The 13637-nt window shown below is 39.9% G+C and overlaps 1 protein-coding gene across 2 annotated transcripts in view; it reads right to left on the bottom strand.

The window, feature by feature from the left end:
• The window catches only part of pnkd (PNKD metallo-beta-lactamase domain containing), a 54795-nt gene that overhangs the window by 21096 nt on the left and 20062 nt on the right, over positions 1–13637 (bottom strand). For both annotated transcript variants that reach the window (XM_069935983.1, XM_069935984.1), the window contains 3 exons: positions 12708–12820; positions 10401–10459; positions 9336–9428 (listed from right to left, as the gene is read on the bottom strand). In XM_069935983.1, the coding sequence (XP_069792084.1) occupies positions 9336–9428; positions 10401–10459; positions 12708–12820 (265 nt within the window). The remainder of the gene's footprint in view (positions 1–9335; positions 9429–10400; positions 10460–12707; positions 12821–13637) is intronic.

The raw sequence follows: 13637 nt of genomic DNA, 5'->3' as shown, positions 1-13637 counted from the left end.
AATTTCAATACCAATTTAATCTCGCAAGCAGCTTTTCCCTGCCCCCTCCCACCACCGAGGTGCCAGGAACCTACGCCCCTGGAGGAAGCCCACACAGTTAGAGGGAGAACGTGCAAACTCCACACCAAAGGCACCAGAATTGAACCTCATTCACTGGAAGTTCAAGGTAGCAGTCCTACTGGTTGCATCCCTGACGTTTGAGCACATTACAGCCTTCGTTTTCAGCACTGATACAACTTCAGAATACTCACTTTCTCTGTTGATACCAGCTACGTCTGCTACACATCAAGCATCCATGCTATTAGCTGTTTTGCTCTCTCCACTAGCACCCCCTGACCTACTGAGTACAGCCCATCGTCCTGCATTTCCTACTCTTTTGTTTCTATGATCACCCTCCATAACTGCCCTCATTAAACTATCAATCACAATATACCCGACTGTGTAATCAGATCCTGGATTTCCTCACCTCCCTAAGGATTGGCAAGAACATCTCATCCACAGATCACCATCAACACCGGAGCACCACTGGGATGAATACTTAGCCCCTGCTCTACTCACTTTACACCCAAGAATGTGTGGCTCAGTTCGACAATACCATTTACAGACTTGCTGATAATACCATAGTGGTGGGTTGTATAAAGTGGGCGACAAGTCAACATACAGGAGGGAAACTGAAAACTTGGCTGAATGGTGTACCAACCACAGCCTCTCACTCAATGTCACCAAAATCAAGGAGCCAACTGTGGACTTTAGGAAAGGAAAACCAGAGGTGTGGGATCTAGTGATGGGGGGGGGGGGGCGGGGAAGAGTGAAAAAAAGAGGTGGAGAGGGTGAGCAAATTTCAATTCCTGTCACTATCTCAGACCCCACACATTGTGAAGATAGTCCATTGACACTTCTACAGTACTTCCTCAGAAGTTTGCAGTGGTTTGGTATGACATCAAAAACCTTGACAAACTTCTACAGGTGTGTTGTGGAACTGACTGTGTGCATCCATCACAAGGCACCAATACCTCTGAATGTGAAGTCCTGATAAAGGTAGTGGACTCAACCAAGTCCATAACAGACAAAACTCCCTAACCATCGAGAACATCTATGAGGAACACTGCCGTTGGAGAGCAGCAATTATCAAGATCCACACTACCCAGGACACGCTCTGTCCTCACTGCTGCCATCAGGGAAAGAGGTGTCGGTGCCACAGACACGTACCACCAGGTTCAGGAACAGTTTGTTCCCCCTCCATCATCAGACTCCTTAACAACAAACTCAATCAGATGACTCTAATTGTTTGCATTATTTATTATTGAATATTTTCTGCATTGCTGTTTGGCTACATTTCTCTCTTCTGTATAAGTGCCTTTTCTAGGGTACAGATTTTTTTGCACTACTGACAAGTAGAAATTCTGCCTGGCCCACAGGAAAAAGAATCTCAGGGTTATGTGATGTTATACAGGTACTCCGACAGTAGATTTGAACTTTTATCCCTACAATCATCTTGGCCTCACCCTAATATAAATATTCCTGTAGCGACTTTTTTCCTATTGCTTATATAGTCGCTTGGAGGTTAAGTTAGGGGTTTGTCTGCCGTGCATTTTCAAACATTTTCAGTAAAAGTTCAGTTGTATTCAAATAACACGCAAAACTTAGAATATCAGAAAAGATTACATGTAATAGATTCTTCTCAACAAAAATTCATATAAAAGTTAACGAGGCCTAGACGATGTTCAAATGATACTTAACGATTCTGAAAGTGTGGCAAGATGAACATCAGAAATTGTCAACCCCTAACTTCCCCTCCTGCTAGTTTCCAATTGCCGACGCTGACCGTAGAACCTAAATGTGCACACAACTCCTGCACATGCTCCTTGGTGTGGTATGCCGGCCCCAGCTCCAACCACTGTGATTCCGAGGCCAAGAATGCATGTGCCACCACTCTCCAAGGTGCATGCATTCAGGGCGACATGCCAGTCCCCCGGCTAATGCCACTGAGGCTGAGCCAACCGTGCATGCGCTGCCACGCTCCGGCTCCATAAACAGTGTTGGATGCCAGAGGATACCGCTAACACCTGTGACTGCAACAGGTAAGAACCGAGCCTATGGGTCTTACACCGGACCCTAATTATAATGAGATGTAATGTCTTTTATAATGGTAATAACATAACTATAATCCATTATATAATGACATAACATTTGAAACGTTACGCAGGTCTTCTTTCTTCATCTTTACCTCCACCCTGTAGTCTATATATGGTCAAAGTACAAAACAAAATTCAACAAAATAAAGTCAGTTTGTACTCTTTACAGTTCCTTCATCTTCTGTAGAATTCTTGAGTTACAAACATCTACCAGTAAACCTCAGATCTTCCTCAGACAGAATAGACACAGCTTTCCGCTTAACTTTAACATGAGGTACATCTTGAGCATGTCGTTTGGATTTCTTCCTTTTTTTCCAGCAATCCGTTTCTCATCGTAAGAATTTGAACTTTTAGTGCCAGATTTGCTCATCTTCCCCCCCACCCCATAGTTGTTCATGAGTAAGATTCAAACATTAGTTCTTCAAACTCACCAACAGCCACAGCATTTGTAGAATCCTTCTTTAAAGAAGTAGACTGGTCTCACTAATGGCTCCAACAAATTTCTTTAACTAGAACTGCAGTCTCTTCAATCACTCTAGCTTCTAGTCTTTTCCTGCAATTCCAGATCCAATTTCATAACTTTCAATTCAGTCCCATTTTCTGACAGTTCATTTTGAGGCCTTTTATTACACTCTCTGCGTTCCATTCTTTCGATAAGAAAGTAATTCTCCCATCATCTTCCAAGAGGTTACTAACATGATCTGGAGTTAAAAGGTCATATGATACATGGGTATTTCTGCTTTCAGCCCTTGTATAGTAAACTCGAAGAGTCTGAATTTCTTCATCTTGTTTGTTACATTGCTGCAATGCAATTTCTTTCTTTCTGAATTGTTATTAGCTGGGCCTTCAAGTTATATTCTGGATTGTTTTCAAGTCAGCTGTCCTGTGTTATTAACCAAAGACTTGTTCTCTTTTAAGGCCGATTCTCTTTCATCATTAAGTGTATTAATTTCTTCGGCAGTTATTCATTTCTTCGGCTTTCTGGCCTTGTGAATTATATCTACAGTTAAATCTCCATTCTTGTCAACTGCTCTCTGGACCTTTTCCTTGGTCACCTTCGAAACTGAAGAATCATTTGATTCATTTTCAAAGTTAAGATCTTTCTGTTCACCGTTTTTGTGATTATTCAATATTTTAAGTCCTCTTTCAACATTTTGTTCTCTGAAGGCAGTTTCACCAAATCATCAGGTCATATGCTCCTTTTTCCACCAATGCAATTTTCTGCTTTCTCCAGTTTTGCATGTTGTGAGATTTCTTCATTGGCCTTTACCTGCTGTTACCTCTGAGCTACAGAAGTTACCGTTTTCATGATTATCCAAAATTTCCAAGTCCTCTTTCAATATTTTGTTCTCCAAAGGAAGTTGCATCACATTGTCTGTGCTCCTTTATTCCTTTGGCACAATGTCTGCGTTCGCCAGTTTTGTAGCATGATGATCTGTAACCTCTGAGCTATAGAAGCTACTTTCAGATTTGTTCTCAGTCTTTTGTTTTAGTCCTGCCTCAAATTTAATTACAAAGGAAAAATAACTAGCAGTATTTGCAACATCTTCAGAAACTTCATTTTCATGTATTGTTGGTGAAAATAACTCCTTCGATATGGGTTTAGATACTGTACCTTTGAGTTGTTTTCACATTGATCTGTTTCCTTTTCTTTAGAAGGGAATTCTTTATTTACAGTTTTTTGCTGTTCCAATAATTCATCCTGTTTCACAACTAAAATCCTGTGACATTCTGTCCAAAGGGGTTATTCTTGGTGTTCGAGCCCCAGCTCGAAGAGGATTTGTCCAATATATATTCACGTCCTTATGACCGTGATACAAAAGGTTCGTTCTGCTTTAGCATCAAATGCTCCTATTTCATTTGATGACTTCTTATCATCTGACCTCGCTTTGAACAACAGATCCTTTTAAACTTGTCAATACCTTCTCTTCAGACTTATCAGGAACCAATTTTGATTTCAGATCCAATTGTTCCCTTTCTCTCCTTAGTTCCCATTGCTGCATTTTTTGCTGCTCCTCCTGTTCCCTTTGCAGCATCACTAAGGCGCATTTCTTATCAAGAGCATCCATTTGTGCTTGAAGAACAGCGAACTCGGCCTTAGCCTTTATACGTAGAGATGACACAATTGAAACATGGAAACCCCGGAGTCCACTTTGGAACTTCTGTTGCTACCCCTGCTCCCTGGTTCAAGAAATGCATGTGTACGTACCATTGCATTTCTGCTCTCAGCCTTCACAGGCACTTTTGAGCATTGGCCATTATCCTTACCAGCCCCAGTAAGGCCACTCGTCTGAATCGAGGCTACAATGCTGTTTTCTGCTAGATTTACTTCTGGCACATTGATTATTGCCCAGAAGTCCACACTCCATGGTGGGGACCACACACCGGCCCCCCAGCTGACACCGCCGCCATTGGGGATGAGCCGACTGCTCATGGGCCACCACGCGCCATGGCGCATGCGTACACCAGGCCCCCGGCTGACATCGCCGCTGCCGGGGCCGAGCTAGCCGTCCACGTGCCGCCGCACTTCAGCTCTGTAAACTGTGTCGACCCTCATGCAGGCGCCAATGGGAAGAGGCCTACACACCCCAGAGGATACTGCCGACGCCCGCAACCGCAACAGGTAAAGACCGAGCCTTTGGCTCTTACAATTCCCTTTGTTCTATGCCTTCCTCCTTTCCTACAACTTTTAACTTTCCTTTTAAAAGATCCCTAACGATGTCAATGTCAAGGCATTTATCCCTTTAAAGGAAAAGGATTTTGGCATATTTTAAGAAAATGAAGGTTGATATAGCATTTTTTGCAAGAAACTTAATTGAAAAAGAATGCCAGATTAAAGAGAAACTGGTTTGGGTATGTTGCAGCTTCTTCATTTTATTCAAAAGTTAGAGGAATAGCAATTTTAATATTCAAGAATCTTCTGGCTACAATAAAAAAAATGTAGTTACTGATCCTGCAACTACATTTATGGTACATTGTCAATTTTTCAGAATACCAGACACATGAATATATATGCATCGGATGTAGATGAAAAATTTATACAAGAAACATTTATTAATTTAGCAAATACAAATGGAAAATATATTAATAGAGATTTTAATTTTTGTTTCGATCCAGCTCTAGGTAGATCTCAACAACAGCAATAACAAGAACGAAAGCAGCTAAAGCTACACTGTTGTTAATTATTTAAATTTAATAGACGCATGGAGAATTCATCCAAGTCAAAGATTACTCCTTTTATTCAAACAGGCATGATTCTTATTCTAGGAATGACTTTTTCTTAACATCTGCGCAATATGGTCACCATCTTATGTTACCACAATTATAATAAATGGTAATGCAAGTCAGTGCAAGCTTGTCAAAAACACTTTTGAACTTCATATGACCTTAAAGGTTAAATTCAATTTGGTCATAACGTTCAGCATCAAACGTTATCCAAATGAACCTCCATGGACATTTCTAGAGTGCTCCATATTGATTTGCATGGAGAACAGACAAACATGCACAAATACAAATTTGCTAAATGATATTGAGCCTCTGAGAAAATTGAAAGTGGAAAAAAAATCAAGAACGTTTGTTTCATAAATCCTTGGAAAATCAGAAAGTTTGGACTGAACAAAATGTCTTACTTGTAGAAATGTGAAAAAAAAATGACTTGGGTAATTTAAATTTTGCCCTCAATTATTCAAAAGAAGCAAAATTATCTCTAATAATAAGTTCTTTAAAATTTTTGATACATAGTCTACATCACGCCCTAAAATCTGTATCTGACAAAGATTAAAAAAAGTGATTAGCTATAATAGGACTGGCGAGAGAAAAACTAGGGGTTCCAAAAAATTTCTAAATTGTGTCCATATTCTCAACCTCTGCCTCATTATCAGATTGCCTGTTAATTTAGAAAAAGGTAAAAAGGATTGCCAACATAGATGAATTTTTAGAAAAAAGGCAGTCAACTAATTTACCAAATTTTAACAAAAGAAGCAAATTATGTATATTGAGCACCCAATAGTAGAATCTGAAATTTGGAATGACAGTCCTCCACTCCTTTCAGTTTTTCTGAAGATGCGCTTTGTTTAAATAAGGTTGTTTTCTTTGCCATATATATGAAGAAATAAACAAATCCAGTGATTCAAAAAGATTTAGGGATAAAGATTGTTATAGATTGGATGTAAAAATTTCAGTAATATATTAATTCTAATTGAATTAATATGTCCAATTATAGTAATAGATAAAGGTGATCTTCCCAATAATATTACTTTAACATGATTAAATGTTGCAGAAAATTTTTCCTTTAAATAAATTTTTATAACTCTTAGTAATGTAATTCCAAGGTATCTACACGGATCATTCACTAACTTAAAAGGGAAATTGGAATATCTTAAAGAAGACCCCCTTGTAATGGACGATTTAAACCATAACCATATATATATATAACCATATAACCACTTACAGCACAGAACAGGCCAGTTCGGCCCTACTAGTCCATGCCGTAACAAATTCCCACCCTCCTAGTCCCACTGACCAGCACCCGGTCCATACCCCTCCAGTCCTCTCCTCTCCATGTAACTATCCAGTCTTTCCTTAAATGTAACCAATGATCCCGCCATTGACCCCCTGATCTGTTTTTTACTTTTGCGGCCTTTGCTTCTGCAGGGCTGAGAACCTGCTTGTTTTTTTAGAATCAGCAGACACAAGCTAAATTCCACCGAGGGGCCAGAGATGCTGTTATCTGACGAAAGGACATCTGTGTACCAAGAACATTTAATCTTCCTGCTTGTTTTGGTCACACACTGTCAGAGGCCTAGCCTTGATGCAAAATAATCCATTGCATTCAAAGTGATAAGCTGAAAATTATGTTATTCGATAGAAGCCTAGCATGCTAGCTTGCTCCCTTATCTTTCTTGCTGTGCTGGGAATAGGTGCTTGGGTAAGCAGTTTTTGGGTAATACAAGTCATGGTCCTGCTGCTGAAGTTTGAGACTCTCCGAGAGGTGGCAACATCTCTTAGCAAGAAGAAGAACTTCTAGAGTCCAGCCAATATCCCGGTCAGGGGAGGTGGAGAAGCTGCTACCGGCGCCCTAACAACCTACTACAAGTGTGCAGTCGTTCGGCAGTTGGGACCAGTTCAGGCGTTGATAAGTATAGTTGGGAAGGGCTTGCATATTGTAGTGTGAAATCAGCTTTTGAATTTGTAATAAACATTTGTATAAACTGAACTGCTCTCGGTGTCTATTTTCTTTCGGTAGCTCAAACACTGTGACCAATCTAAAATGAACAAAATGAGAGGTATAAGTTTACCCAAGACTTACACAGATTACACTAGCCTGAAAACTGGGCCATATGGGCAAATAAGGTTAATATATTTGGTATAGCAATCTCTGGATGTGAAATAAAAACCAAAAAATCATCGGCATATAAAAAAACTCACTGTTCAAAACCATTCCTAATTATCCCTGAAAAATCTCTGCATTCCTATAGGGCTACAGCAAGAGGTTCTAATACCAAGTCAAAAATCAACCGGCTTAAGGGGCAACCTTAAGCCTGAAAAGTTTTGACTGTTGTGAATTGGTACAAATTGTGGTTGTAGGATACAAGTACAGTAATTTATTCCATTTAATAAAATCTGGGCCAAAATTAAACTTTTCTAAAATAGCAAACAGATAGTCCCATTCTACCCGATCAAAAGGCTTCTCAGCGTCTAATGAAAGAACACATTCAAGAGCAGAAGTGGAGAGTAAATAAGATATTTAATCATCGATGTATAATAAGAATAATTATTTTTAAAAATATTTTATTTACAGATGCCATACAATGAATTACATCACATATATTTCATTCACAATCAATCATACATGGCTTTTACAAGTTGAATAGGAAAAAAGGGAAAGAAACGGAAGCCCCCCACAAACCACTCAATCCCCAAAAATCCTGAGAAAAAGAAACCCCCCCCCCTTATTGGTGCCTAAGGATATAGCACCACCCCCCTCTTCATACAGGATGAAGCTCATTGCTTCAATGAGCCTCCGAACAGCGGATGATGGACACCCTTCGCTTCGCAGGTATTACACCAAAACAACATTACCAATTTACTAGTCCATCGCCTCATTCCAAATAGTTCCTTATTAACTCAGCCTATTGAAAGGCAGAGTTTCCACAATATCTAATGCCTGTTATAATGTATAAAAATTTATTTTATCATCTGATAGTACAATTTCCATCGTCGCTGGGAAACGTAACATAAACTTGTATCCCTTGCCCTCATCTTTACTTCACAATTCTTGCTAAATCATTTTCAAATTTTCCATAAATTGATGAAACCATGAAGAAAACTTCATCACTGAAATCAATTGTCTCGACAATAATTTGACCTTACTTAAAGGATCCATTTTCCTTGGCCCAACGCCATCTTGTCCAGCCAAACAGCTGATCAAACTTGATGCTGTTCCAGCAACTCAACTCTCTAACAGGCCCTGGTCATCACTCCAGATCTGAAATTCTCTGAATCAGAGGTCATATTTAAGAACAACACCTTCATCCGCTCCAGCAACAAGAATTTGCTTCTTCAAAGGGTAAATAGTTCTCCTTCATATATAGTCTCTGTTAACTTCATTCAGGTCATCAATGGCACCCTTCACTTCCCACGTGTTACATCAATACAAAGCTTCTAATTTACATTGCCTCATTCCGAATAATTTCCTTAGCCTACTAAAAGGCAAAGTTTCCACAAAATCTGATGCTTGTTTGCAATCCATTAAAAAAATTATTTTTGCCATCTGGTAGCATAATCTTCATCATTCCTGAAAAACGTAACGTATCTAGACCAATAATTAATGGTAAAATATTCTCCAAGTACAGGCCAAAATCTGCAATTTTAACATTTTTTCTCCTCTTCCCAATTCTAAAACATTAACAAAATTTACCTCTCCACAGTTTTCTCCCAGTGGGGAAAACCTGGCTGGAAACGCTGCTAGTTCTGGAATGGAGGTCTTCATGCTATACATGGAGATGATACGGGGGTGAATTCATATGAACTCTGAAGTAGTTAGGGTGTCGGGAAAAGCATTTAGGTTGTATAGGCCTGACAGATTAATGTCAGGATAAACAGAATCTCTCTCACGGCCCAAACAGCAAGCCACCTTCCCTTGCAGTCCACAGGAGTTCTCATTTTCTAGATTTAAAGTCACACTTACGTGATACTTACTTTGTGAGAGCAGGGATATTATCTCTGGAGGAACCATAAACTCTGCAACTTTTGTGGATTTTCTTTAGTACCTTATTTCCACCACTATGATCCCTTCAAAATAGCGGAGAGAAAAAGGGGTTAAAAAAAAATCAGAAAGAGAAAAATGAAAATATTCTTCACTCATCATCAATTCATAAGCTTTACTATCAGATCCACTTTTTTCAATAGAAAAATAAATTGCACAAAGTTAATGCAAAACAAAACACAATGGTTTGCATTCATCCTGTTTAAATAAATCAAAGTCGCACTAATTAGCCATAATTGATTTGGTTGCTAGTTGAATAGAACAATTATTCTTCACAGCCAACCCTGGGACAGGGGCAAGTGGAAAAAGAAATAGATTAAAGATGATCTTAAGCACCAATCATTACACAGTGTCTCTCACTCAGTAGAAATATTCCCATGTTTTTAGCAACTCAAATTCAGCTGCCATGGCCTCTACAGTTGAGCAGCTCATCAGTATGAACTGTAAAACATAAAAGTCTGCAGACACCGTGATGGAAATAGAAACACAATGCTAAAGAAACTCAGCAAGTCAAACAGTGTACTTTATGTAGCAAAGATAAAGATACAGAACTAATGTTTCAGGCACCTGCCTACATTTAGCTCATACCTTGATGAAGCCTGAAATGTTGGCTACGCATCTTTAATTTTTGCGATATAAAGTACACTGTTTGATCTGCTGAGATTCTCCAGAATTGTGTTTTTACTTTATATCATATCAATTGCCTAGGACATCCCATTTAACACAATTTTAAGAATTTTAGAAAACAATTTGGACAGGTACATGGATGGGAGGAGTATGGAATGGGTTGGCTACAGGTCAGTGGGACCAGGCAGAATAATAGATCGACGTAGACTAGAAGGGCCAGAGGGTCTATTTTCTCTGTTGTAGTGTTCTACGGCTCTATTTAAGTTAACTGGTGCCCGTGGTTCAACCCAGAGCCTTCAGTGCAGGATGAGGAAAGCAAACTCAGAGTAAAATAAAACTTGACAAAGAAACAGAAGCAGTCTGCAACTCACCAATGTTTGTGTGTTGTGAGAATTGCTTCCAAGGTTGCACCCTCTTCCTCAAGACATGCCTAAGAAACAGGTAGGAACAAAATAAGTCTTTCACACTTTGTACTGAATGAAACAGGGGTCTAAGATCCAGCTTTAATAACAAAACGTTTAAGTACATAGGCACCAAAATTCTTAATTATTACTGCCGAACAAGTATCTCTATTTAAAAAAAATAGAAAATTATGTTAAATTAAAAAGAGAGAATGCAAAAGATAATAAACATTCAGAAGTAAAATATGGAAGTTTGCAGACACCATGGTGGAATAAATATTCAGAGTCCCCATCGTGCAAGGAAAAATAAAAGTGGTGTTAAAATAGCTGTTTTTGTGCACCCAGATCAGTATTAAACAAATTGTAGTTCCCTTCAACAAGAGACCATTAAAATAAAATTTTAAATTTTATAACAGGTTTTAGATTGACATTGACCCATCAAATATTCACAGGACAGTGACGGCATAGTTTAGATACAAAAAGACCCCTCGTTACACCATCCCATTGAAGACACCCAAGGGAAGGATCAGCACAGGTTGACTAGAATACATCACTGCATCAACAGGTTTTTCATGCCAAGAGGTTAACCCTTTCTTTTGTAGGAGTATAAAAATAAATATGCCTATCTGTCCTTGCCCAACAAGGACACTGAACAGGGTATTCTTCTCAAAGAGTATAGTGTGCAATTCTGGTCGCCACACTACAGGAAGGTAATCATGAGATTATAGGAGCAGAATTAGCCATTGGGTCCAACGAGTCTGGTCCTAGCTGCTCTATCTTTCGAATATCCAGTCTGCTTCCCATAACTTTTGGGGCCTTTAATAAAGAATCTGCCAACACTTGAACCATATCCAATGACAGCCCTCACAGCTGTCTGTGGCAACAAGTTCAACCAACTCACCACCTGAAATTTCTCCTCTTCTCTGTTCTAAAGGGATGTTCTTTAATTCTGAGGCTGTGGCCTCTGGTCCTAGACTCTCCCTCTGTTGGAAATATCTTCTCTATGCCCACTTTATCCAGCCCTGTCAATATGTGGTTGCATTAGAACAAGTGCACAAGAAACATACCAGAGAATTGCCTGGATTGGAGAGTTTTAGTTACAAGGGGAAATTGGATAATTGGTTTGTTCTCACTGGAGTGTAGGAGTCAGAGGTGATCAGTTTATAAAATGAAGAGGAGCAAAGATAGGGTAATCTTTTCCCCCAGCGTAAAGCATGCGTTTAAGAAATGCCCGAGAAAACATCTAAACAAAATTTTTTAAATGGAGGAGAAAAATTTAAAGGAAATACGAGGACAGTCATAGTCATTCAGCGTGGAAACAGGCCCTTCTGCCCAACTTGCTCATGCCAAGCAAAATGACACAGTATGAACCATCCACAATAGCCTTTACATCCATCCTATCCATGCATCTGTCCAAATGTTGCTTAAATGCTGTAATAATACCAGCCTCAACTACCTCCTCCAGCAGCATTGCATTCATCCACCATCCTCGGTTTAAAAAAAAATTAGCCTTCAGGTTTCTCTCCAATCTCTCTTCCTTCAACCTCTATCCTCTGGTTATCGATTCCCCTACTCTGGGGAAAAAGGCTCCCTGCGTTTGACCAATCTCATCGTGGTTAACCCTCGGGTCCAGGATGATGGTCTTCATTCCATTGGCCTGTACTTGATGTTGCACCCCAAAAAGCACATGATACTTCACAAATCAACCAACTTGTTCCACTGGCATGAAAACCACGACTGGAGCTGATGGATTTATTGCTGCCTTTGTCCGCCTTCACAGCCGTTGAGTTCAGAATAACTTCGTCCTCCTGTTCCACCGTTGAGAACTTGGTTGGATTGTTCTTTGTCAGGGACGTCACCCTCGATCTTACCACCATTGGTGGCCCTACCAGGAGCATGGTTCCCGACGGCATCGCTCTCGGGATCACAGGACCACACAAGCTTCTCCACCACAAGGTGACAATCCATGGAGAAGTCACCCAATCCATTCCTCTCATTATTTTGTACACCTTCGTGAGATTACCCTCATCCTCCTGCGCTTCAAGGAATCGACCCCCAGCCTGCTCAACCTCTCCATAGAGCTCAGAAGTTACTTGTTTCACTATGTTGGTCTTACCCAGGTTAGACTTTTCAAAATGGAGAACCTCACATTTCTCTGTATGAAATTCCATTGACCATTCTTTATCCATCTTGCTGAAATTTTTGGCAACCATCTTCATTATCTACAATACCAACAACCTTATTGTCATCCGCATATTTATACAGAGGGGGACTTACCTGGATAATTTCTGGATCTGCAGGATCAATGGCCACTGCAAGATTTGAGGCCACATCTACAATCAGGTAACTGTAATTGTCAGACAATATCGGGACTGGAAGAATTTTCACTCCTGAAAGTCAAAGAGGGAGAGGTGAGGACACAGGGAAGTATCAGCAAGGCAGCACTGGATAGATAATGGCCCATGTCCATCCACACACCCAAACCCTTTTGCCCAAATACTAGAAAACGAGTGTGTCACCTTCGGGTAAGCAGGCTAGACAGCATCTTAGGAAATAAAATCAAGCAGGTAGTAAGACAAGAACTAGAGGACATGGGTTAAGGGTGAAAGATGAAATGTTTAAAGGGAACATGAGGGGGAACTTCACACAGAGTGGTAGGAGTACCAGTTGAAGTGGTCAAGGAAAATTTGAACAGGCACATGAATGGGAAGAGTATGAAGGGCTGTTGTCTGAGCACAGGTCAATGAGGACTAGACAGAATAATACTTCAACACAGACTAGAAGGGCCAAAGGCTTTGTTTCTGTGCTGTAATGCTCTATGGAGGAAGTTCCAGTACAACCAGACTTTGGAAACAATAATTCTGTAAGTTTCTAGATAGTTGAAAAGGGACAGCTGGTTCCCAAGTCCTAAATATCCTGATTTCAAAGTTCAAATTCAGATTTTTTGGCAGAAGTTCAATAAAACTGATTGCGCAATACAGCAAAATTAGGTAATGTTGGATAACAAAGGATATTCAAGGCTTGATCAGAAAAAATACCAAACCTTTGGGCTGGTGGAAGCACCAGGAATTAAGGAATTATCTTAAGGAATTTAGAGGGTGTAGGAGGGAAAAAGAAGAAATTAGGAAGCACAAGGGGTCAACAAAATATCCTTTGGAATATGATCAAGGAGAATCTGTATGAGCAGGCAGTAAGAATAAGCCCAGT

This window comes from Narcine bancroftii, chromosome 4 (assembly GCF_036971445.1).
Source record: "Narcine bancroftii isolate sNarBan1 chromosome 4, sNarBan1.hap1, whole genome shotgun sequence".
Taxonomy (NCBI): domain Eukaryota; kingdom Metazoa; phylum Chordata; class Chondrichthyes; order Torpediniformes; family Narcinidae; genus Narcine; species Narcine bancroftii.
The sequence above is the reverse complement of the archived record's forward strand: the minus strand, read 5'-3'. Positions and strand labels throughout refer to the sequence as shown.